Source organism: Manacus vitellinus, unplaced genomic scaffold (genome assembly GCF_001715985.3).
Source record: "Manacus vitellinus isolate BGI_N305 unplaced genomic scaffold, ASM171598v3 scaffold_22_pilon, whole genome shotgun sequence".
In the NCBI taxonomy this organism is placed as follows: domain Eukaryota; kingdom Metazoa; phylum Chordata; class Aves; order Passeriformes; family Pipridae; genus Manacus; species Manacus vitellinus.
In genome coordinates, this window is record NW_021939632.1 from 1103183 (window position 1) to 1129815 (window position 26633).

The 26633-nt window shown below is 36.4% G+C and overlaps 1 protein-coding gene across 1 annotated transcript in view; it reads left to right on the forward strand.

Annotated features, from left to right (window-relative positions):
• Positions 1-26633, forward strand: part of DPP10 (dipeptidyl peptidase like 10) — a 213218-nt gene that overhangs the window by 63785 nt on the left and 122800 nt on the right. Inside the window, exons 3-4 of the mRNA XM_008922956.2 lie at positions 11994-12088; positions 22379-22453. Coding sequence (XP_008921204.1) covers positions 11994-12088; positions 22379-22453 — 170 coding nt within the window. The remainder of the gene's footprint in view (positions 1-11993; positions 12089-22378; positions 22454-26633) is intronic.

Genomic DNA, 26633 nt, shown 5'->3' on the forward strand with positions numbered 1-26633 from the left:
TGGGTCATTTCATCCTTCAGACCTGCTTACTGCTCTTGTGGAGCTTGCACTGAGTGTGCCATGAAGGGCAGGACCTGTTGGGTCAGGATAAGCACGGTCCTGGTGATCTTACACGGTTACTGACACTGCCTGTCCAATTCCCCACGCTTCAGCAGACCAGTGGAATTGCATGTGCAGAATAACAGTGATATCCAATCCAAATGAATGCCAAAGGAAATTCAACCAGTGTTTTCAGATGGTGGTGCCAAGTCTGTGCTTCTATAACTGTATTGGTTAGATAACTACAAAATCACCATTTACTTTCCTAATTATCCAAGAACTCCAGTAGTATGGTAGGTAATGAATACATATGAAAACAAGTCCTCTTAAGTGCTTTCAGTTCATAAGCTGAATTTAGATACACAGGATTTAATAATTCTGGGCAAAAATTCTTAATGGCGCATGTGATTTTAGATTTGTAATTTCTATTGAAAGTGCAGATGACTGATCAGTAGAAATAATTTATTACAGGCTGGTATTTAAAATTCATAAAAAGGTACAAAAAAAATCACAAAACAGTGCCTTGATGTGATTTATATGTTACTGGTTACATGATAATTCTCAAGAGCTAATGATCTTCATTTAATCAACCTGTTTTTCTCATAAATCAGAATGATTTGGAAAAAGCAGGTTAAATAATTGTGAACAGAAAATTGCCTATCTTTGTTTATTTTAATAATAACTTAAAATATTTTGTTTATCCTTTGGTAGTATAAAATAAAATAAAAAACTACTCCTGTCTATTCTGTAGTTCTGTGGTGTTTGGTTGCACCTGCTAGTTTGTGGGCCCACTGCACTGTGAAGCAAAACTCCTGTTAACTCCAGTAAAATCAGATTTTTAACAAAGATATCTAAATTCTAGCCATGTTGCTGGATTCAGTGCAATGAAATTGAAGCACGTGAAGCCTCTGAAAAGGGTTGAGACTAAATGCACTAGTGGTTTACTGAATTTGTTGTACTAACTACCATAATGATGAATATGTATTAAAATAAGAAACCCTTCTATTGCACAAAGATTATTTAGTTATTATTCAACTTCCTATTTTGAAATTTAATTTCATTTTCAGTGGCAGCAAATTGATAGCTGTGAAATATGTCATTGTTTTCTATAAGTCAGAGTTTCATAATCCATTTGAACTACATATCTAAGATCACAAACTTTTACGTTTTGCTATTCAGTATTTAGCAGATACTCTCAGACCTACGCACAAAGTAGCAAAAAATAAAGCGGATTGATTTTCACAGGTAATTAGCAATCCTGTCTCCTGCATGTTCCACATCTGCAGTGCTGTTCATTATCACCATCCAGCTGATGATGACATAACTATTTCTAGAGGTAGAGACTCCGACTTTGAGCTGTGGAGATACCTTGTTCACTGCTAGCCAGAAGAGCAGCTCTCTTGACAAGTGTTTGCACCAAATGACAGTGTATTCGTGGCACTGGAAGAGGCTTGCATCCACATGTGCTGAGCCTCAGGGAAGAGACTGTAAAGGAACCATCTCTATTTTTTATTGTTGTTTTTTTTCATATTAGTAAATAAAAATATTTATTTTTTGTCTTTTGAATCATTTTCTGGTTTTGATGAGGACTGAGGATTCATTGCCATTTGTGAATGGGGATACACTCTGTGTTGTATGAGTCGTGGAAAAGGTGGTAGACAGAATTAAATACTCTGAATATTATAACACACTCCAAATAATCAACATTATTTTAATTCTTAGGTTATTCATGGCCTGTTCTGACTATGGGTCAGGGTTCAAGCCAGTCAAACTGTTCATTACAGAGGGGTTTGCTTTTGTAATTGCCAAAGAAGTACTTGGGGGGGTGGGGGTGGGATTCAGTCTTATTATAGCAATGCTGGGCGTGGTAAATTTGGTAATTGCAGATTTCAGTACGGTAGAAAGCTTATTCTGAAGAAGTGAATAGTCATTAAAAAGTAAGGAAAATGTGAATGTTGCTTGCCACTATCACGCTCTGAAAAATTGCTATTTAATGTTATCAATATAGATATTTTCTTTTGGGGCTTAATATGTTGTTCTCTGATTTCATTGGCTGAAGTTGGAGAGTTAAGATACATTGACAGATATTGCCACCACTCTGCATGAAACATATGGTAAAATCTGGGTAAAACTAATTTGGTAGTATGCATATATTTATTTCACCTTTCAAGAGCAAGTAGCAAGTTCAGGAGCAAGTAATCTGGCTCTAGGCTATCCTTGCTCTCAGTTAGAGTTTAGGTATTACATTGCTTTATCAGGTGCTCTGTATACTCTATTTTGATTTTAATTTCTTCGAGATGCAGTTTACTAGAGCCTGTACTGGATTTAGAACAATTTCTGTGTACTAGAGAAATTACCTGGAAAGCGTCATCAGTGTTCACCTGGAAATCCTACTCCATGACCTTGTTTGCCTTGGACATGCTCTGCTAGGAGTGCCAGACTCTTAAGAGCTGCATCATACAGCTTGTTAAGGACAGCTGTGAGGCCACTTTGATCTTACACTTGCGATCCTTTCGCTGCAAGCCCTCAGCAGGTACTGAGCCATCAGCTCTGGCTGAGTCATCTTGCTGAGATGCCTTCACTGGACAAAAGGGGGTGAGAAAACTGCAGCCAGAGACTGGTCTTTTACTGTGATTTGCACTTAGCCACTGAATTTTAATTTTCTCACTTGTTCTGCTTGTCCATGAAACATCAGTCTCATCCAGAGCACTGCAGAAATAGGAATGATGGTGAGCCCTCAGGAGTGTTTGAAAGGCATAAGAAGTTCACATTCCTATCACAAGTAGACATACTCAGTTTTATTTGAGAATTGTAATTATATAGGAGTAGAGAAGCATATAAATCTTCCTTCACTGAAATCACTATCTTCTCTGAAGTGTAGCCTTGCCAATTCAGTAATCTGTGTGAAATCCAGCCTGAGCCATGCTGCCTACTCCAAAGCAGAGTTGTCCTTGTTCCATCTGGCTTGTCTCAGCAGAAAGGTCAACTCCCAGGACTGCCAGGGAAGTGCTGCTCTATTGAGGTATTATCCCTGAAGAGGCTGGAATAGCATGTGTGACTGAGACTGAGAATTTGTTCCCTAATTTTCCTCAGTAGTCCAGGGACATGTACATTATTTGGGTAACAGCTGTCTGAGTCCATTGCCAAGCTGGCTCAGTAATGGTCCTTGGTGCAATGCAAGAGAGCAAAAGTGTTTCCATGTAGTTGGGAAAGCTGAGGAGTTTTATCAGAAATTTTGGAAAATGTGGAATGTTCTCAACTGGCAAAATGACAGTGTCTGATGTTTCACCACAACTGTGCAGTGTGGGCTGAGGAAAACAGAATGTTGGTATGAGTTTTACTACTCTTCATCTTTAAATTTTTTAGCACTTTATAAATATTTTCTAATTTGATGCCCCTCTCTGTTCCTCTTTTATTCTTTTTTTTTTTTTTTTTTTTTTTTTTTTTTTTTTACAGAGAGAATAGCTAAATAAAATTGTAGGTACCTGAAGGTATTCAGGAGTAATAACCTACTGGACCTTACTACAGCGATGTAGTCTATAAGGAAGTCCCTCTGTCCACCATGCATACAACCCTTTTCCCTCCCTTTCTTTTGGCGCTGATTTACTGTTAATTGCATTTCAATCAAATTGGAATGGACTAATAGACTGAAGTCTATTATTCTAGCTTTTAACACAATGAAATCATGTTTAGTGATTTGCTCTAGGGGAGGAAATGAATATCCCTAACTTTTTCCTCCAAGTAATGACAGAAATACAGATGGGGATTTCTGCATTACAAAAAGTGGGATGGGGAAAGTGAATGGAGGAACGGCAGAAATAGTCACAGTTTGTGCTTTAGTCCATCAATTCATTGCACTTTGGGTTAGATAACTGCCTTCCATTCATGCTAGTTCACACTTAGATCTGTGCATTTTTATTTACTTTTGTTCATTTACTTTCTAATGATTTGTCCTGTTGTGTTCTAAAAGTGAGGGAGACTTATTTCTTCTGATAAGAGAATAATTATGGTACAACTTGTGTTTCCTTTCAACTTTTTGTAGTTGTAGACAGCTCCTTAAATGATGTCAAGTTAACTTCTTGCTGTCACATGGTATATTGATGATTTCAGAAAGCTTGAGCTCAGCTGTAGCTGTGCTATTCTAGATGTGCTTTTGAAACACAGAAAATGAGACAGACCCTGGTGGGGCAGCCTGTATTTGGGAAACCTTGAGTGAGCAAATCTGTGTAAACATGCTGTGCTCACTCCCAAGCAGAGTCCCAGGGGAATAGAAGAGAACTGCAGGAAAATTTCTCCATCCAGGAAGACTAGGGAGGAAATAGCTCCAGCAAGCTGTTTCTGCTATCTGCTGTGGATGGCAGGACCAAAGACCTCAAATGATTACTATTTAAGTTACCAGTTAATGAATTGTTAAACTTATAGGAACTTGTAGGAAAAACTTGGAAATTTCCAAATTAGAGCACTGTTGCCATGGCAGTACATAGAATAAGAATGTATCTTTCACGAATCTGGGTGTGATGGTTTAGTTTTGCTGTGAAAACTAAGCTGACAGTGCATCTGGATTCCACAGCATGTCTGGGTAGAGCCCAAGTACAGTCAATGGAAATTAATTCAGCTGCTTACTCTGTGATTACAGGGATTTCGATCTATCTGGCTCTGTCTTTGTTGTATTTGTGAAGGAATTCAGCACCTTCCCACATGTTTACATCTTTCCAACATGTATAGATAGAAGTGAGTTAGGCAGCAGACAGTCATGTTCTTTCAGCTGAGCTTGGCACAGACATTGCTACTGTGGCTGTTGGTTGCTGTCCTCCTTATTGTCTCCCACAGCTCTCAGTGAATGTTTCCTCATCTGTTTCAGTTCAGACTCCAGAGGACTGTGTTTGACTGCAGTATATATTTCACAGTTGTTTTGTTTTTTTTTCTTCTTGTAAATCCATTCCCCAGTGGAGTTTTTAATATTCAAGAGCTGTCTGCTTCCTCCGTCCTGTCTGAAGTGCTGGCATGGGGATAGTGCAATAATGAGACACGATCCTGTGAAATTGCATGACAGGAAAGAAACCTGTGGTTTAATAAATGAATAGTGGCTGTTGAGAAGAGTTGAAGATTTTCATACATTGATGTACTAAAGCAACCAGGACCACTGAAAATTGGCATGTGTTGAGCATGACTTGGTATGAAATCCAATGACCAGATTAGGAAAAGAGAAAGATACACTGAGTAGGGATGGATATTTGAATTTTCCAGGTCAATCCATGCCTGGTCACTTAATTCTGGAGTTGAAGAAAGTAGGAAGAGCAGAGCTAATTTGCTTGTGCCTGTCAGGATGTTACTGTGACTCTGATGTTTCCATTTTTGTAAGTACTACACCATAAGATCTCCATCTGGTTTTTGGTTAGTTTTTGTTGGGCATAGATGAAAAAAAAGAAGACCTGTAGAAATCACAAAGTATAGGAATTATCTGTGTGTACATCTTTGTAAGCCATTTGGAATAGAGCATCTTCTATATAATAAAAGATTGTCTGGAAGAGTACGTTATAAGAGGACATTACATTCTAAAACCAGTGAAGAATAAATGTTTTCTTGAAAACACTACTAACAGCCTAAATTTTTAGAAAAGCAGGGAAATCTTGCTCAGTTGACACGTGACTTATCTGGCATATTGACATTTGCTCTGTATCTGTAATATTTTTTTAAATGACTATTTTATTTAATTACTAGATACTTAATTAGACAAAGATTTGTCTAGCACCTCCTGTTTATTAAATCATAAAGCATTCTCTAATTAGCATGGCATTTTCTGTAATCAATTTGATGAAATGCCATCTGTAGTTCTAATAATACTGTGTACAGCAAAGTCTGATTGACATATGTGTTGAAGGCAAGGTATCAACCTTCTTATATGTTTGTATTTAAAAAACCCATAAAATGTAAGGAAGAGTAGGCCTCTGACTTGCTAATGCTGCTGTTTGTGCTGCAAAGCAGAGTTTTATTTAAACAACCCAAAACTTAGTAAATATTTTCAGTGGGAAAACTAGCATTAACAATCTTCAGGTTAACACTGTCAGCAATTTCAGACTACCCTGAGGCCTCCTTATTCTATATATTATGGAACAGATTTTCAGCATTGCCTGAATGTACTTCCTTCTCTTCACTTTTTAGATGCTACTTGTACTCTCAAGACTTCTAGATAAATTGCCTTAATGTCTGATGGTTTCTATGCACAAAACAGCCTGAGTACTGATGCTCCTTTGGACAGCTGACTTAGGCTGAGATTTACAGTGCTACATACAAATTAGCCAGCAATTAGCTGTCTGTGCTCTTTGTACCTTCTTTACAAGTCATTTTTTTCTTCAAACTATTCAATATCAATATTAGTAAATTTTAGTTTTATAATAAGCTTGGATTGTTATGATGACTGTTAGAGGCTAAAGAAAAAACACAGTGTATTAACAGGTCAAAAATCACAGCTTAAAACCTCTGTGAATAGAATAGAATAATATTCAATAAAATTAATCCACTGGTAGAAACACAACTCTTGCATGGCTAAGATGGAGGTACCACCAATAAAAGAAGAAAACTTCCAACCAATAAAAGTTGGAACAATATTGATGTGAAAGTGAATAGAACACCAGACTAAAAATCAAGAGACTTGAAAGTATGTGGTAGCTTGTCCATTCAACCCAGTCTGTGTAATTTAAATAACAGGATGAGTTGCTTAATTTCAGTGACATGAAATCAGAGTTTATACTCATCAAATAAACCACCATCATTCAGTGTTGTGCTTTCAGAAAGCTAAATCATTAAAGGCCATGTAGACCCTGGGCCAAATTCTTATACTAGAACAATTCAGGGCTTGATTTGCAGAGATGGTGATGTATTTAAGGATGGAAGTTAGTCCATTTCCCCCTAAACAATACATGGTTTTTCATTAGAATTTAAAACAGCCTGGATTGATTTGGGATAATTTGAACATTTATGATGCCATGTGGAACTGTGAGTGCTGCAAAAGAATTCTGTAGCATTTAGGACATGATAGGGTGTTGTCAATCCAATAAATGAGGGTAAAGAAAATATTGCAAAATTGATGGCAGTCAAGCTGCTTGTCAAGTATGAAAAGTTTTGCATTGTTTTCTTTGCATTTTGTGATCATTTGCCTGTAGTTTGACATTCCATGGAACAATATATATTAGGCCAGGCACAGTATAGAGCTGCAGTTCCTGCCAACACATATCCTGTTCTTGAGCAGAACCTTTACCAGTGTTGAACCTAAACCAGGAACAATAGTGTTAATGAAGCTATTTATAGGTAATGCTGCTTTCATTTAAAAAAAGCACTTGAGATTATGATGATGCCATTTATAGTTGCATCACTGAGGGCTATATTTATGGTATTCATATATAAATCCAAATTATGATTTAAATTGTATGGATTAATCATTTCAGCATTGTTCTTTGCCTAGACATAGAGCACATGATAAAAAATACTTACTTTTAAAAACATAAAATTGCATGGAAATTTGGACATTTAGCCTCACCATGATAAAATAAATCATTGTTGGCTCTGCAGCTAATTTAATTCTGTAAAAAGGAAGTAATATTTATGTTGCTGACTCAGGTACAATTATTATGCTTTAATAATTACAGAATTTTGTTTTAGAGTTTGTTTTCATGTAATATTTAATGTTGCATTCTTTTTGAAAGCCAAATAAGTTGTAGAGAATCTTTTGAGCATCAAGTTGGACTGCAGAGCTCTGTGTCCACTAGGCAGACCTCCTTCACAGTCTGCAGTAGTAGTCCATTTTGTCTGCCTGGGAAAAGTTTCTCTTCTGAGATTTGTGGAATTTGCATTCTCTACCTTTGAGCATCATAACACCTACACAGATTATCTGAATGAAGCTGCAGCACTAACTGGACCCAGTATCCCACCTGCTGCTGAGATCAATATGTGATAGTTTATAGGAAAGTGGAGCTGGAGGCACAAAAAGGAGACACGTTATGCATCAGAAGGAAAAACAAACATCCCTTAGTCCCACAGTCAGCTAGCTAAAAAACCCCAAGGTTTGAGATTTTTTATTAAAATTACCTTAGCCCAGAGCCACAAACATGAGTTATATTGTGCAGACAGTCCTGCATTCCCAAAGATTCATTGCAGAAAGGGATGAGAAAATCAATAGACTGAGTTAAATCTGCAGATGATTCCAAGCCAGAAGAAATTGCAACAGCCATCCAAACTCAGCCCTTTATGTTTTTTGCCACATTTAGACTGAACTAATTCTTGACATAAAAATCTAAAGCATATCTTAAAGAGAAAATGTCCCAAGGCTGATTCTGTCATCTCCTTTGCTGAGCTCTTCTGCACATCACAACCTCCATACCTGTCATCAACTTTTCCCTAACTATATATATGTATATGTATATATGACCTAGATGTCTTTGAAGAATTTTAGCCCACCCAACCTTGCATTTCTGTGTTTGACTTCTGATCCAGCATTACAGTGACAATCCCTTAGCTTTCCTCTTTACCCATTTCCCATTCCTGCAGTGTGCATTCCAGGAACTGGACATTTTACAGTAGTGCCAACCTCACCAGTGGTGTGTGCAGAGGCAAGATCACCTCAGGACTTGACATCCACTTATGCTGGAGAATTGTGTCAACTCTTTACCATGATACTGAGTGGAGAACATGTAGCATAGTATTTATCTGTGTGAGCCCATAAGATTTTTATTCTGTCTCTGCTCTTCAGTTCTTACATCTACAATAATTAATGGTTAACCAGGTGAGACAGAACATTTGGTAGGAGTACCCTATCTTCCTCTTTATTTTTTTTTTTTTGGTTATACTGTTTTTAATCTTCCTAATGTGTTTCCCATTAATTCTGTTTAATGTAAACTTTAGATGTCATAAATCATATCCTGGAAGAAGACCAGGCATAGCCATCTCTATCAAATATAACACTGCCAAATTTGTTTTACAAGATCTATGTTTGTAAAGTCCTATCAAGTATTAATTATTTTGCTAGCCACTATTTTTGTAGGAAGAATCCTGGTTTTGTTGTGCCATTTTTTTATTTAAAATGATGTCAGGATAACTAATGTACAGACCCTTAGTTGCCTGTCTTCACTTTTAGTAAAATAGAATGAATTTAGCAGTCATCTAATGCTCTAGAGTTTCCAAACATTTCAGAAATTTGAGAACTGTTACAATTAGGAAACTTTCAATCAGTTGTTTTAAAGACTGTTTTTGTGTACATCATTGAGGGCTGGTGACATGATAACACATCTTTACAGAGGCTTCCCACGTTCTCCTTTGCTCAAGGCAGAATGCTTTCTATTCTAGTGATGTCCTTAGATTGATAATGTGGCTCTTCAGTGCTGCAATTTGTGCCCAGCCAAGAAGTTTTCACATGATACTACTCTTTGTTTCAAATTAAATAAGAATTTCTTTGAAGTAAGAACTCTACTTCTCTGAATGGCTTTGTGAAGTGTCAAGGATCCCTGAACCTCTTTGTGGTGAAGACACCATGATAATAAAGAAAACAAATTCGTCAGCTGTGCAAATGGATAATGCTAAGGACTAGGTATTGTTTTCTTTTGTAGACTTTTTAACTCTAGGGAACAAAAATTTAAAAAAAACCCACATTGATAGCTCTTATTTACGTTTGATATATCATCATTATGTTGTGATAACTATCACAGTATCAAGCCTGACAAGTCACTGGTTGGGATTAGAATTCCATATTAATTACTGTGATTACTTTTGAAGACTGTATTTATGCTCAGTGCTTGCATGGGACTTTGACATAACCTTTTATTTGAGAAACTCCATGCATTTTGCAATCGTTCATTTAATTTACGCACTTCAGGAGTTGACTACTGAATCCAAAAGAGATGAAAACCCAAATTCAGAGAGAGATATAATTAGTGTCCAGTCTGACTCTGTTTTCTTGGCTGTTTGAATACATTTTCTTCTAACTTGAGAAGAAAGGCTTTAATTTATGTCCTTCACAGTATTTGCTATTTCAAATGCTGTTTTGCACGGTGTGCAGGACTTGCAGGAGCCTTAGGACTGTGTGTTTTATCTATGGTCCTGTTAGGAATTTTAAGGGAAAGTTCTTTATTTTAGTAAAACGGTTTTGATAGGATTATTTACTGAAGCATGATGCTATAAATCCTGCTGGTCAAATGGCACATAGAAAAGTAGATAAATGAAAAGGAGTAACATTCTGATACTCATTTGGATTTGGGTAGCACATTAGTCTCAGGTATGGAGCAAAGATACATTGTTCAGAGCGCTGCTTTTACATGGCTGTTCAAGTAATTGACAGCTGTTCAGTGTCTCTGGGTTATATGTGCCATTTCTCACATCATGGTTTAATCAGAACTGGGGACAGCTCTCTGGCCAGACAACTATTTTTTCTATAGAACTTCTTAGTACCGTGGTGCAACGTCAGTGGAGATTTTTGGTGTGAGGGTTCCTAAAAGAAGTTGCAAAAACTATAATGTTGTGTAATTAGTAACCTGAAACCAAATAACTTCATACAAAGTGCCATTTCTTTTTACTCAAAACGTATATTTGAAACCTTTTTCTTTAAAAGAAGATGCTGTTAATTCCACAGTTCACAATCTAATTTGCCTTCCTAAACAACAGCTCTAATAATACTGTCCTAAACTCCATCAATCCCACCCCACTTCCCAACCATGGTCCTAGAATAGTTTAATAAGCTCTTCAAATGAGGCTTCATTAGTTTTACAGAACATACCAGAGGACATTCACTAGTGCTGTATATCTCGAGTTTCTGTGGAGTCAATTAAAATACAGCTACATTTTTCCAAATAAGCAAAGCAAAGCATATTTTTTATGATAGCATAACTTCTTTCTCCAGTCTTGTTTACTTCCCACTTCATAAAATTCAGAGATCTGTAATGAATTTCTCAGACATTACTGAGGTTTAGTAAAGTTCTTTTGTGTTTCCTTTAGGCTTAATTTAGAGCCTTCCTCATGCTTTCTACATTGTTATAATAAAATCATTTCATTAAATATAAATCTTTCACATGGGTTTTAAATAACATGAAAGATCAGCACTCAATCTATTCAATCTTTTGTTAGAAATAGTGGGAAATTTGGAACCTCTTTTTTGAAAATCAAGGCTTATATAGCATTTGTGTATTTCTTGGTAATTTTACAGGTATTGATATGAACAGATACAAAGCCTTTTTCATAAGAGTCACAATTAATTTCGTTTGTTTGTTTTTTGTTTTTGTTCTTAAGTGGTATTAAGTTATGTTTATCATGAGAAATTATAAATGGAGTGGTAGAAGGAAAAAATTGCTACAGTTCATCCCACAGTGTTTTAAATGTTTTACAAATGGACCTACTTACCTTTAACTCTCCTTTGCCAACATTCAGCTTATGTGGCAATCTGGTATTCTGTGGCTCAGCACTAATCACACAGAATGTGGACTGTCTTCAGATAGTCATAACTTTTTCAATCCAGTCAAAAATACAAAAGAGTAGAAGTTTTGTTAGAAAAATCACATCTAAGGAGATATGTAAATACGATATCCAGCAAAAGCTTTTTTTTCTTTGCAAAACTTTACTTAAGTTCATGGCCCTTTTCAAAGTGAATATGCTTGGACCTTGGTGTCAGAATGACAGTGATATCTAGGTGAGAGCAACTTTATGGTCAAGATGTGACTTCATTCAAAACAATCCTATCCCACTGAACATGTTTTTGCCACAGAAAAGGTTTCCATTTAAATGAAATTTTTGGATGAGCATGCTATAGGGCATAAATTGGTATTTTTGAAGCTCATGAAGCAAATTGACAAAAGTTCTGTCTTGTATGTGTATTGTAATAAAGACATTCTAATTAATTTAACATACTGTTTTTCTCCACAGGTATATTAAAGACTCAATGTGTTTCCTAACTGTTTATGCCTTTGTTGTTGCAGATACAGCAGTGGTGTATAAAAACAGGAATGGACATGTTGTTGAATTGAATGTTGAAACAAATACAACTACATTATTATTGGAAAATACAACTTTTGTAAGTAATATATATATTATTTACTTCTTTCTAAATGGAAGTTTGCTAAGATTTTTCCTGTAATAGGAGGGAGAAAATACAATATGTAGATGGTACAGAAGATATGCTTATAACCTAGACTAGATTGTATATAAATGAAAAGTATAATCCATTCCTGTCTCAGTGAATGATTTCTGAGTGAAATTATTTGTTGTTTTATCCAACCTACATATAAATAACCAAGATGTTGGAGGATTTTCTATCGATTGTAGTCTGTGCTTTGTTCAGGCCATTTGAAGGCTCATGCTTGGTGTATGCACTGATGAATCTGCCTGATCTCTATTAGAATAGGAGATTTCATAAAATGGGGGAATGCTACTCCAAGTGTTGAGAGTTTTTCACTGTTAGAAAAGGGGAAAAACGTTCAAAATTCATAGGAATATTTTCCTTAAAGCAATTGAAGATGCAAAGAAAAATGTATTTCCTAGTTACGTTAATCTCTGGTTTAGTTGTTCCTCTGTGCTTTAATGGAAAACTAGATGATTGGGGATTATTCCTCTTGACCAGAAAATAGTATGTACGTGAGGGTTTTGCATATCTTTCTGACTAGCAGTAATTGCTAAGGAGTGCTTTCATACTGTACTCTTCACTTAATTTTGTTTTGTTTAACACTGTTGTTCTCAGGGATACTACATATTCTACCCTATAATTCTCATTTATCAGGGTTTTGCAGCATAATCATGTGGCTCATCAATCTTTCCTCATAAATACTCCATACAGACCACTGGCTGTTATTGTTAATCCCTGTATTTTTAATTTAGTAAAATCTTTTGCACCTGCAGACCCTAAAGGATGACTTCTTTTCATCAGCAGTCTTTGGCAAATGCTGATTTTATTCCTGGTCTGTTCTTGGCCTTTGCTGATAGAGATTCTTCTTTTCAAAGCATAAAGCCTCGGGTGACCTTTACTTCTAACTTCTCAAACAAGAAAGAGGAGAGTAGAAGTTCAGGAGAAAGAACTTGATGCTGACTTCCTAGGTCCGTGTAAAGATGAAGGAGAAGGGAGGAGAGAATTGTATTTTAATGGGGTGTGTGTGTGGCTCCCTTTCTGTGAGCTGGACCTTTCCATATGCTGGGATGTGTCTCAGGGTACCTCTTAGCCCAAAAAAGGCTGTCAGACACAATTAAAAGTGGGTGAAAAGGTGAATCTCTGTGAAGTACAAACTACAAAGTAGTGCAGAAGCACTTTCTCTCTTATCCATGTATTTGAGTGTGTGTGTGTGAGCGCTTGCCTGGCCAGGTAGAGGATTAACTGTGTCAGGCCTATGCACTGCCTTTAGTGTATATCTTGAATGCAAGCAGCTGCCTGGGCACCCCTGGCTATTAAACAGGGCTTTAATTACAAGACTTAAGTTTCCTTACAGATTAATTCATATACTTTTGGTTGCAGTTATTTGGCTCATGTGATGTAAAGTGTAATGCCAGCATGACAAGCTATTCAGGCCATTATGCTAAACCAGCCTTGCCACGTAACACTGGATTGGTGTGGACAGGCTGCTTCATAATCTGAGTGTCACCTCTTTTTGCAAAGTTGCTCTTCTCTGGGCTCTTCATGGAACTGACTTATCCTGAACTCACACAAACTGAGTGAGCTCTAGACATTAGATATCTACTGTTAATTAGAAATATGGGAAACTAAAACAAAGTAGATAATATTCCAGCAACCATTTAACAATTATGAGTGGAACAGAGATAAACAAAAAGCTAAGTGTGTTCTTTCCTGCAAAAGTCCTCTCTTTACACAGTCAAAAGCTTAGAGTGTTAGAATTAAATAAAGTGAATTCCAGCAAGTATTCATATGGAAGTATAATAAAAAGCTGAAAACAGAGCAGAAGGTTCGATAAGTTTGTTGGTGTATGTTTGGAAGACAGCAGTGGGAAATGTTCTGCACTGAGTTGTCTGTTGACACAGTGGCCAACAGTCCTAACAGGAAATCATAACATTACAGAGGCAGGCTGAAATCAAATGCTGTCCTCTTCCTGTAAGCTTGCCTGCCCCCTAATTCACACTGCTAAATGTAATCTTCCAAAGTCATACACCTGGATCATTAATCAAACATTTTCCTCGCTCAGTGTCACATCTGCTTAATCACTGGTGTATAATTAGAATGGTGCTGGTTTAATGACTCTGCAGAGATGTCTTGTATTAATAAGAAGTACAGTAGAGATCCAACATATGCAGTGGCACTGTAAGTTCCCTCATTCTTCCCTATCAAAGGGTTTTAGTCATGGAAGAGTCACCTTTTGCTGGGAGTTATTAGTATGATTTTAATCTGGGTTTGTTCTCCTGTTTGCTCAAATAGGGCAGAAGTGACATGTTTACTTAGTAATATTGATAATTGTCCATGGAAAATTGAACTGCCATGATAAACTCATTGCACGGAGGCAAGGGGCAAATAAAGACTCCTGATTGTCACTCCTGATTGGGCTGGGTTTGAAACAGCAGCTCAGAAGAGATTTGGGTTTTTTTCCCCTCATTGCTAAACCCCTGAAGCAGTCTTCCACTGCTTAGAGATCACTGGCTCTTCTTTTGCACCTTAGAGATTGCCATTTTCCTGCAAAGTACGTATCTTTTACTCTTCTTTGTGTTGGTTATTGTCTAAAAGTCAGATATCCCTACTGAGGATCTCCTGTGCTCACTATATAGGTGCATCACCAAAAAAGCAGACTGCAGGTTTTAAAAAAGCATGTTACATATATAAAAGATTAAAAAATATCCTTTAAAATTATCTTTAATAATAGTCATGCGCCCAGAAAGAAGAAAGACTAGTGTTTTGTCATTCTAAGATGCCCACTTCTCTTACATGGGGGAAGTATCTACTCCAAATTCCTGAATTACAGTATTTTTTTACAGTTTCATCAGGTTTTATTCAGAACTAGAAGAATTTTTCCCTTAGAAATGGAATCCTTTTCTATAATCAATCTATTGATAAAACAATCTGACCTTTATATAATTAACAGCAGCAAACCAATATTATGGATAACAATTGCAATGCCATGAGTGAAAAGGGTAGCTTGTAAAGCACAAAGAATATCTATTAACATCTCTAATTGTTATTATTTAGAGATGTTTTCTAATATGTGTTTGTCCTCTGAGTGTATTCATGTAGTGCATCCTGTTTCAGCTGTCTAATAAACAGTTAAAGTCCTGAGCCAGCGGTGTATAAATGTTAACAGCTGGAGGCTGGACAAGTCTTCTATTAAGAGAAGCCAAAAAAAGCCCTAGACATTAATCTCTGCATGGCATCCTGATGTTTGTGATGCTGCCTTGATACTTGATTACAATATATTCTCTGTGATCTATCTGAGATGCCTATCACCATGATCCTAAGTGATGAGCCTACCAGGTTTTCTGCATTTAGCAGTACTTTATTACACATCACACCTCCAAAATAAGTAGCATTATGCCACATTTATCTAAGTAATTTCAGTGTTTAACAAGCATTTGATTTATTCCTTTTACTATCAACTATTACATAAAGTCAGTAAGAGCAGGTTACCAGTTCACTCACAGCACAGCCACAAGATGCAGCTAAACTGAGAAGAGCGCATGGAGGACCACATGGATTCTTGTGCTCAAGGGAAATTGTCCATCTGGTCCCCTATTATACTTCTAGCTCAGCTTCTCTAATCTGTTTTACAAACCTTAAACCGAAACCAAAATGAAAAAAGCAAACACAGAGATGAGAAAAAATATGCGTGAGGACTGTGTGTTCTGGTATGGAACTTTCCAAATGTGTTGAATCCTCTGAAAGAAACCTGGAGAAATTTTACCTTAATTTCTCCCTCTCAAAAAGCTCCAATAATTATAAAAGTGCTAAAACTTTAGTTAGTGCTCAGTTCCACTGCTTTTGTGGTGCATATGTGCAAAATTATTTGGACACCATGCGTGCACCCTAACAAACACTCAGTCCAGGGTCTTCAGTCAGAGATAATTCTAGTGTGGCTTCTTAAACCTTTCGAGTGTAGATGATGGGATATACTTTGAATCATCAGATAAAAGGCTGTTGTTTTGTTTTCAATACCTGACAATACAAGTGTAGTTGTTTTCAGTTTGTGAGCTCAAGGGGAAGCTGCATTGTGGTGCACAGCAAACAGTTATTACTGAGTTGCAAACCTGTTTCCACGGGAGCATACCCTGGAATATGTTGTGTTGTTTTGTTATTGTGGACCATCTTTTACACAAGGATGGAGAGAGAAGGATTACTTCTCCCTGCCTGCAAGTGGTGAGCAGAGCAGTAGTCATGGCTCGTGAATCACAAGTAGGCTGTGGCAGCCCGGCTGTGAAAACCCTGTGGAGGCCTTGCAACCAAAAACAGAGAATGAGAGTTTTAGTTCAAGCAGAGCTTTGGGCAGAGAGTGTTTTGTGGTGTTTTACAGAGCGTTGTTCGTGAACAGCCCTTCTTGTTCTCTACCTTTTGATTTTTTTTTTGGTTGTTTTGTGCTCCCCATCACCGCATCCCCTTCCTCTTTTGACACGAAACTCAGTGCAGCATCATAATGCAGTTATAATTCCTTTGTTGATTAATGCAGATTTAATTGCAAGACTGGTTTACATGCTTATATTTTTAAGAGCCTTGCATAAGAGATTAATGAAAGGGCGAATAATAGTAAATACATTAAACAACATTATATAACCACATAAATATTAGTAATTGTTGCAACACTAGACATTTTAATGACCCACACATGTTGTAAATAGGTGGTTATGAATATTGTAAAATATCTCTACTCTCCCGTGCTCCTTTAAATGTTAAATAACCCCCTCAGCAAATCCTTTTCAGTAGGGGGGGTTTAGTAAGGTAGGATTTATTGTTGCAGTGCCCCACTGTGCATCAAGGTGGGAAAGCCTGACAGATGAAAGGGTTTGCAGTCACTGTAGCTTGGTGATGCCCATTGTTTTCTGTCCAAGTGAAGAATGTCCAAAATGCAAAACTGTCAGGTTAGAGTAGCTCTGTGTGGGGTTTTTCTAAATAATATTCCTGATAAGATTGTTCTTTGATATAGAAAACAGTTAAGACCTAACTATATCAATGTTAATGAGGAACGTGAGGGAAAAAAATTGCATGACTGAATGGTTAGAAGTTATTTTCTAGCACAAAGGCAATGGTGCAAGGCCCCTGTGAGCTCCACAGATTGGTTCATGTCTATTTTTATGTCCTACAGTTTCAGGTGGGGTTGGGAATTTCGTTCCTGTTTTTGAGAACTACCCATCCATAGCATAGAGGTCAGCTTAGATCATGCTTTAAGGCATATTTGTCTTTTAAACTGGATGGGAATCCTGAGCCTTAACAGCTACAACACTTAACACTGCAACATTCTTGGATCTAGGTTAAATGCTCAGGTGACACAAGAAGTGGTGCATTAAGTAATGTAACCTTGGAAACCCAAGTTTTTCAACATTCCAATTATCATAAGTTTTTCTAATTACAACCAGACTCTCTCTCTCAGAGATGCCCTGTTTTTACTGCTACAAGCCTTGTTATGCTGGGCTCCACTCTCAGCTGCTCTCTCATCAAGGCCATCTCCTTTCAATCACAGCAGTGGTAATAAAGGAGAATCCCATTGATCCCTTGATTGCTGGTACCACCCTAGGGAACTGTGATGTACCAAATGCCTTCTGGTCTTGCAGCCACTCTAATTCTGTCCAACTTGACTCCTGCTGTGTGTTCTCATTTGGTCAATGCCTGTCTGATAAGCTGAGCTGAATACCTGTAAATGCTGATGATCTCCAATACAGGGAGATCCTGCTATACCCTTCAGGTAAAATACTGATACAGTTGTAAGTGTGTGAAACAGAGATGTATAATTTCCTAAGTAGTAGTATTGCCACCAAGCTTTAAAGTAACATTCCAGAGGTCTTGAAATATTTTATCCCAGATGGATAATGAAAAATTTTGCAGCCTAAATATGTGTAAAGGGAGCACAAAACAATAATTGGAGAAGGATAGTAATAGGAGTGTAGAAGATGGAAGTCTCTGGGGAAAACAGAAGCGCAAGAAACTGAAACAGGAGGAGGGGTACAACTAAAGGACAAAATCCAAAACCAACAAATAAGCTCCACAACAGTGAAAATTTCTTTTAATCAGTTTTGACTGCGATGTATTATTTCACTGAAAGCTATCATACTGAAACTATGGAAAAAGAATATTATAAAGTATTTTACATATTATGAATACATTCTTAAAACTCTGAGTTACACTATATTACAAGTAACTTCCATCTATCTGCTCTACAGCATATTTTTGATATGTAAAATGATATTTGATGAGGTAAATGTTATAGTAGTTAAAATCCACAAAAATAGTAAAAACAACATTTTATGGTAGGTGAAAGAATAGGGGAAAGATGAAGGAAGTAGCCAGTACATCAGTACCTCAGAACCAGGCTTTAAGAAAACAGCAGAAATAAAAGAGAGCTGATATTTAGGAGTCCTTGTTGAGGATGTGGAGCCTAAACCAAGCCTAAAACTTCCCTAAACACATCCATAACTGGTATTTCTGTTAACAGCAAAAACCACAGAAAATGCAAACTGAAAAAAAAATCATCAATGCAAAATATTGACATAGGAAATCAAAGTTGAGGATATATTGTTCATTGGAATATTTGTTCCATTTTAAGCGTCCATATGGAAAGGCGGAAGAAAAGCCAGTTCTTCTTTATGTGTAAAACTATGATTTCACAATATTTGAATGTGGATGAAAGAAGAAAGCTGGAAAGGTGAAGGGCAAAAGTCTGTTTAAATGCTCTGTGTCCTTTTGCCTCCATTTGGATTTTACCATTGCAACCTATGTTGACAGTGAGAATAGCAGTCATTGCTGGTCCATGGGATCATCACATCATGCATCATTGTCAGGAGAAGAGTTAAAACTCTTATCACGTGAGGTATTTCAAAGAAATCTAGAAATGCAATGTTTCATATGGCTAGGCCTAATTATAAAATCTATGGGGGTTTTGGTTGAGTGAAGAATAAGATCAGTCATGTCTGAAAAAGTGATGTCAACTGCAGTAGTGCAAGAAGAATGGATGGCAGGTTTGTGAATTAGGCAGGGAAGACAGTGTACAAGTGTTTTAAAAACATTTTTTTCGCTCAGAATCATGCAACATTTAAGGATTACAGCAATTTCTCTAGTCAAAATGTTTTCTAATTGCATAGAGCTGATGGTTTTCACAGGGATTTCAAGTCTTGATGTGGCTAGATAAAGCTAGAGGAAAATAAGGAAATTACCTTCCCTTTCTTCCTGTGTTGTGCCTTGCCTCTTTTTGTGGTTTGGAAAGGGATAAGGGTAGGTATGGAGTGCAAAGGACAACACAGTGTTGAATTACCCCCAGCCCCCTGACTAGCTCATACTGTGCAGTGATGCAGAGGGAAAGCAGCCCTGCTTCTGCATCCCTGGACTGGGCCTAGTTAGGCAGCTCTATTTCTCCCTGTTTCAGAGCTTATTTGTCCAGAACTATGTTTCTTAAGAGATCAAACACAGCTAACCATAGAGGCATAGTAAGGGGCAGTATTTAGGTCTGTCTTCCTGAATGAAGGCTCAATAGCTCCTGACAAAGCAAGAAGCTTGAGAGATTGTGGATACACAGACACGGTAACAGAACAACCATCCTCCAGATTTTTGACAACAAGACACCAGAAGTTTTTTAATTCTCAGTGGGTTTCCAATATGATATTTTCCCAACACTTTCTTTCAAACTCAAAAATATGTTCTCCTGAGAAGAGAACAAACCCTTGGGGTCAGAGTCTTCACAAACTTCTTTTTAATTAATAAATATATCTAATCCCTATAGTGAATGTCTCAATAGATAATCTCCCAGGAGCTTGAGTGGCATAGATCTCACCTCCTACAGCAGGGACTGAGGTTTTCTTTTAAGCTCATCACCAGCTGATCTAATCTCCTCAGTCGTAGAGTAAGGCATCTTTTGGTTGATGAAATACCTTAGACATGGTTGTGGGGAAAAAGTGAAATGTCTTTTGTTTTAGTGACTCACAGATCCTGAGCTTACTTGCCATGTTAGGCAGGAAGAAGGAGTCAGGTGATTTTTCTTTATTTCCTACTGTTAATCTAGAAGGGCTTCTTCTGTGAATATGAGAAGGCAGTTTCTGAATTAATTACCAAAATTGAGCTTGTCCTTACCAAAAAACCATCCCAATGCCAGAACTCTAAAGAAAATTTTAATCCCTTTAAGTGACTTTAAGTTACTTAAATCTCTTGCAATTCTACTAGAATTAAGCCTCTATTTCATTAAAGGCTTGATTTTAAATCCAACTTAAATGAGCTAATTATGTTTTTATAATAATGTAAAGAAATCAGCATTGCCATCAAGTTTGGCAATGAGTACGTGATTTCTGCTGGTCAACTTTTAGTTTCTTATTTCTGAAGTAAAATATTAAAAAGTATGAAACAGCTTTATACTCCTTTTACCAAGGAAAAAAAAAACATTATACCAACAAGAAGAAAACTATTTTGCCAAAACCATTCTCTTCAATTAAAAAAATTACATCTTTTGGCATTGCATGTACATCATGTGTCTGAGACATTTCTAGAGGCAAGCAGAATTCTGCAGGTGAGTGCCAGCTGAATGAGCAAGGTCATCTTCAGTAGGATTCAAATGATTTTAAATCCCAAACCCACAACACTTGGATATAGAATATAATATGCAAATTGTTCTTGCTGGTGTTACCTCAAACTGCCAACAGCTTACAGCTGAGCTACTCAGCTGTCTGCATGAAGTACCTCATTACTTGTAAGGTGGCATAATCAGGGACCGAAGATTCTTACTAAATGTATGAAATGGTAAGCACTGCATGCCCTGAGAATGAATTTGGAAAGTTGCTGGGTTATATATTGCTGAAAACTGAGGTAGGGGGGCAATAATTAATATACTACTAGAAAGAGGAGAAATTTCATGTCTAAAAATGTTTTCAGTGAAGTGCCAAGAAAAGGGAATGTTATTCATAGATTAGCATTAACACAGTTTATGCTTGAAGATGGTCAACTCTGAGGTTTGGTTGTTTTTTTTTTTCCATCTACTTTCCTCAAGTCTGCAGATTTGTCTTCTGACTTCTGATACTGTTACACTGCTGCATCAAACTAATACCGTTTATCTTCAAAACTAATTTTTTCCCTTTGATGTCTTTGGATAGTTTGATTCTAATACCTGGGAGTCTGAGTTTAATCTGTATATCAAAACGTAGCATCTTTTCACTTGATTGGAAGATTTTGTTGTTGTTGTAAATTACTCCTTAGCTACTCTGAATGTATTAGTTTGTGACTTCTGCTTTGGGTACCTTAAACCCCCATTGAATTCATTAGTTTAGCTGTGGGATTAGATTAAGCAGAACAAATGCTTAAGAAATAAAATAAGGGAAAGTCTTCCTTTGAATAGTGGATAGAAGTTGTTCTGCATAGCTATTCATTTATTTGTTTTCATCTTGCACCTTTGTGGTTCAGTTATTTTTTTCTGTCCTACTTTTTCAATTCTTATCTAGATTTTTCACATCTCCTTTTTTCTTTCCTTCTGCAAATAGATGTCTTGAGATTAATTTAAAATTATTTCCTTCAGTGCCCTTTAAAGCACATTCTTATCTTTCTCATGCATTAGATGCATTAAATTATTTCTGACAACAGCATTACCCCTTGATTAAATTACAGCCTTGAATTCAATTGGGTGTCATGTAGTCCTGGGTAGATGTAAAGCATTATTAGTTTTATGGTGCTAGCTTATGTTTCACTTTGCTTTCTGCTAAGAACTTTTTTTCTTATAAGAAAGATTTTTGCTTTAGTGCGAGTTGTCTTGCAAAATGTTTATGTATGTGGTGTTAAAAGAAAAGCAATAGGGACATGTTGTACAGCTATTCTTTTTCTTGTGTGTTATCTTTAAGGCTTAACCTAGTTATGAATCTCTCTTATAATCATTCCTGAAGTACATACCAACCAAAGTGTCTGCCTTCATCCTCTATAGATGAATTGGTTATAGTTGTTATCCTTGAGTTTAGTGCTTGTAGTAATGATAAAAAACTCATCAGCTTCTTAATTAGTATTTAGTGTTGAAGCCAGATTCATCTGTTGCCGCTGTAGTGATACCAGCTAATTAGGCTAAGAATTATTTGAGTCCTTCTTTTGTGAAAATTACGTCAGTGTTCTAAACCAAATCTCTCTTACAAATGGGAAAGTCTTAAGTGAGTTGTAAGACAATTTGGGAAAAAAATTTCCTATAGCAAACTCACTTTTATTGTTACTTCATTGCAGGTAACATTCAAAGCATCAAGATACTCTGTTTCACCAGACTTAAGATTTGTTCTTCTTGCTTATGATGTTAAACAGGTAAGTCAACTATTATTAATCAAAAAGCCTCTAAATTAAAACTCTGAAACCATTGTTTTCTGTGTTTCATCTGTGATCCCACTTAATAAAATAGGATTTATGTACTATATTTCTCTTCCCAAAACCTTCTGATGCAATGATGGGGAAGTTTGTATTGGAGTATGTAGGGAAGTATTGCAAGGTTCTCAGGGGAGGTAAATTGCCATGGTTCCTCTGAAGGGCCTTGCTGGTTTTTGCAGTAGAGCTTTCATGACACTTAAACTGCTCTGTTTGCTGTTTATGTGAAAGCCCATCTTTTGATGTTTCTTCTGTTTTAAGCAGCTGTACAGGTCATTTATGGACTATACTAAAAAAAATAAATCTAGACTGATTCATGTCATGAAAGTTTTATTGTTGGCTTCAGTAGTCTGAAGCCTGATAGTCTGAAAGTCTATATAATGCAGTATATTCTTTGTTTCTTATAGTATTTAGAGATTTTATAGGCTATTATGTTGTCAAAAAGAGTTCTGATCAATAATACCATGTAGCGTTTTCTAAAATAAATCTTTGAACACACAAAAAAAATAGTTTTATGAATTTCTTCTCTGCATATTGATGTTTGTATAAAAAAGTGCTATTAAAATATGAACTGTTTTTCATGAATGAATGGTTCTGGCTTGGTGGACTCTGATTATTCAAACAAGTTGGGTTGTTTTGTTTGTTCTAAAGATGTTGTAAAGTGATTTGTTCACTTTGTATTATTACTTGTATTCAAGTAGGGTTTTCATGTACCAATTTTAGGGAATTCCAGATGAAGCTCTTTTTACAGTATGCATATATCATTAGGAAAGAGCTGCTGTTGTTTAGTTCACTGTTTTTGTGATAAAGAGCTCCAATTTGATTCCTGTCTGAAGTATACTTGCTTCTTGCTGTTTCCCCTTTTGATTGGTTCTTATTTTGTGAAAGAGTTTAATAATCCCTCATAATTGCTTAAATTCCTCATTTGTTCTGTCAAAACTTCTGAGTGTTTGACATGCAGATAGCTCTCAATGCTTGCTGGATCTCTCCCTCCCTTTGCAGTAGAACTCCCTTTCTATATTTCATTTTTGATTTTGTTGCAAAAAAAAGAAATTTTTCCATCCTTTTGCAGTCGAGTTACATAGAGGAAAGAGGTTTGCAGCATTTACGTTTTCCGTCTGACCATTTCCTTTGCTCATGCATATTGACAAGAAGTAATTAAAATGAGAAATGAGCAGGCAAACAAGCAGTTTGTGGTGGTAATCCTCATGGCTTTGAATGAGGCTTGTGTTGCTTTCTCTTGACTACTTCAGCTGGGCTCATGGCTTTCAAACCAGACACATACTGTGGTTTTTGTGTCTTCTAGAAGTGCTGGTGATGGTGCTAAAATTTGTAATAGCTGGATGTTGTCACTCAGATGTAAATAATACCACTGAAGTCTCTTAGCTCCTGAGAAGAATGTGTTGCTTAAGGTGAAAGGAAAAATAAACAAAAATCGTGTGAGCCAATTCATTCAGAAGTTGCAAAAAAAATATTATTGTGAATATTTGGTAAAAACCCTTTTTTTCTTCCAAATTTTCTGTTTCTTGGGATATTTCTTGGGCTAGTAAGGCACTTCTGTTTGCTCTAAATCTGTTGGAGAAAAGGTATGCAATGCCTTGGGAAGCCTTTATATTTTTTCATAACTAATACTTCCAAATAACACGAAGGGTTAAGTTAGTGTTCATACTTCTTGGGCCTTCTCAATTTTTTCTTTGTCAGTCAGAGACAGACTTACTGAGTAGGGATGAAGGGAAATCAACCTGTCTACCTTACTTGTTCCCTCAGCTGTTAACTATAATTTATTAAATTTATTGACTATAAAATTAAAATCAATACTAAACAGCATAATGTAATTGGAGAGTTTTAAATTAGTTTCATTAGGATCAGGCTGAATTCCTTCTTCATACCTCTTTTGAGTGTAACTTTTTATGAAACTGAGGAGTTGCTTGTCGTCATGTGTTACAACACAGGGTTGACTCTATTAATATCCAGTTCAAGGAACCACACATAACTTATGGTAGGCATTTAATTGATCTCACCATCTGCTATAGATTGCCACAGACCTCTGGACTTTACTACTTATGTTTGACCCTTATTTTCCCTTCTTTGTTAAGATTTAGGTCTATAATTGCCCTGTAATGTATTTGATGGGATTTCTGCTTTTGCAGACTCTCAAGAGTTTGGGATGTTAAAATTATAATAGTTGTTTACATACATCAGACTGTGCTCTTTGTAACATACAGTAATACAGCTGGAACAGATTTATTAATCAACAGTTTTATAAATAAGCTAGTGTGTTTCTGCTGAACAGATTGGAGGAAAATAGAGACAAATGCTCTTCAGACATTTTGTCATGAAATTGTAATTAGAAACAAGGTTATTTTGATGTTTGGATTAAAAATAAATGTTGAGTTAAATTAAATAGTTGAATATTTATTTTACTGTTGTCAGCATTTTCTTTAATCTATTTTATGCTTGGAATGGCAAACTTTAATTAAATTTGCAGTTGTTTCAGCACAATTAAGAATGTCCTCTACGCATAACGGAACATAAATCTGCATGAAAATAAGCCATCTTTGAATACAAAAGTAATAATTGAATGAATCATTTAAATCGTGCTTAATAGAAGGAAGAAAAGCATTTCATGTGGCATAGCAGCTGTTTTAGTATAACTCTATAAAAATAATATGGAAGAAAATTCTTCTGCTAAGGAATTCAAGGTGGTGTAAATTGATTTCTGGATATTGGGTTCCCTCCATCTCCATCATAGCACGTCACAGAACCCAAGCTGGCATTGCTGGCATAATCCCTGTGACTATCAGGAGTTTTCTGTAAGGCTGTGGCAATTGTGGAGGTACTTTCTGTGTGCTCTTTTCTGCAGTACTCCATAGTTCTCCACACTTCTGAAATGCTTTCATCAATTCTCTGAGTTTTTTGACTTCGCCAAAACTTCCATGGATCAGCTGTGTGTAGTGTATAATGTTCTTTCCTTCTGTTGCTTGCCATAATTTGGTGAACATCACTGGAAAAAGTCTCATTTTTGAAGGCAACAGATCACTAAGTAGGATCTAATTTGAGAAATTCTTGTTGAATATTGTGCCATCCTGATTCTTCTGGGACAGTGGGAACACAGCACCAGGGAAATTATTATACATATTGTATGTGAGAGAGGACAGTTTTGCACTGCTATATCTTTTTTATTTTCCTTTGAAAACTGTCAAGGTGTGAGCAAAGAATGTGACTCTCTGAGAGACAGAGTAACTAAGCCTGTTGAGATTTCAAGAGGAAAGGTTATTTCACTGTTGCTTTCAATAAGGACTGTGCTAAAATGACATTTAAAATTTTTCTCACTCTTCTAGTGGTGTTATTCACAACTACCAAAACCTGATTTATGTTTTGATTAGAAAGTGGAAATCAGACACTCTGTTCTTGCATCAGTGATAAAGAATGGGGCTGAAACTTGCAGAACAGTGAGCACTGATATCCTTTGAAATTCTTTTACCATTGGGAAATTTCCATGTCCCTTAGCAGGTTATACCTTGCAAGTTGTTCATGGACTCCACATGAAATGAAAGTAAGTTTTATTCAGATATTAGTGAGTTTTTTGCTCAGACATCCTGGGCATTTTCTCCCCATGCTCTTTGTAGAGTACAATGTGCCACAGAAGAGCAAATGAAGTAGATGAGATCAGATCCTCTTTTTCTTCATTTGATTTAATAGCCCTTCCTTGTGATTTTGTGACTTTTTTTCCTACAAACTGTACTTTCCTTCTCCCTGCTTTCAAATCCCTTTTGAATACCAAATTTCAAGATTTTTTTCCTACTTTATTCTCTTTTCTATTAATAATGCATCATTTCTGTTTTCAAGTAATTCAACAAGATTAATTATGTGAGAGTTTTTTTAGCTCTTGGTTCAGAAATGTACTTAAACACAGTTTAAAGTTCAGCTCTAGTTTAGAAGTGCAAGCATATTATATACTGTCTAAAAAAGGAAATCTTTCCCTGAATTAGGGCTTCAAACTGTAATCTCTTTTTTAGCTAGAGAGTTCTAATGAAACAATGCATTTAGCTTAATGCACCATGAAAATAGCTTCTAATAATTCTTATGGTAAGATCAGGATGAAGAGGAACCCAAATCCTTT